At 74.8% G+C, this 464-nt stretch overlaps 1 protein-coding gene across 7 annotated transcripts in view; it reads left to right on the forward strand.

The window, feature by feature from the left end:
• Positions 1 to 7: 7 nt before the first annotated feature.
• LPCAT3 (lysophosphatidylcholine acyltransferase 3) overlaps positions 8 to 464 on the forward strand; it is a 20,974-nt gene continuing 20,517 nt past the window's right edge. For 5 of the 7 annotated variants that reach the window (XR_003092082.1, XM_025193495.1, XM_025193497.1 and 2 more), the window contains exon 1: positions 8 to 151. Coding sequence is in view for 4 of the 7 variants with exons in the window: in XM_025193495.1 (XP_025049280.1) it covers positions 55 to 151 (97 nt within the window). In the remaining 3 variants the exon portion in view is untranslated. The remainder of the gene's footprint in view (positions 152 to 464) is intronic. The other 2 variants (XM_025193499.1, XM_025193500.1) reach the window with 2 other exon arrangements.

Raw genomic sequence — 464 nt, forward strand, 5'->3', positions numbered from 1 at the left:
CCCGCCGCTGCCGGGTTTGGGGAGCAGCGGCGGCCCGGGCGGCCCGGGTAGAAGATGGCGGTTAGGGGGTCCGGCCTGGGCCTGGCCGCGGTGGCAGAGGCACTGGGCTCCTCCGAGCAGGCGCTGCGCCTCATCGTGTCCATCCTGATGGGTAAGGGCGGGGCAGAGGTCAGGGTGCAGAGTGGGGGCAGGGGGCTTGAGCCCCGCCCGCACGTGGCGCCGGGGCAGGCAGCGGGGTTGCAGCTGGCCACGTGCGCACCTGCAGCAGGGTGGGCCAGGCGGGTGCTGTGGGCGGGGGCACGTGCCCCCGCTGTGCCCTGAGCCTGGGTGCAGGGGGAGGAGCCGGTACCAAGGCTGGGAGCCACTTCCAGCAGGGGCTGGCTGAGGGCGGGAGTGGCTCTGTCTCCCTGCCCAGCTGCCCTGGTGGCCTGGGCCCCTCAGGGGGCCAGTGGGCTTGGGGGATG

This window comes from Alligator sinensis, unplaced genomic scaffold, assembly GCF_000455745.1.
Source record: "Alligator sinensis unplaced genomic scaffold, ASM45574v1 scaffold1800_1, whole genome shotgun sequence".
In the NCBI taxonomy this organism is placed as follows: Eukaryota; Metazoa; Chordata; order Crocodylia; family Alligatoridae; genus Alligator; species Alligator sinensis.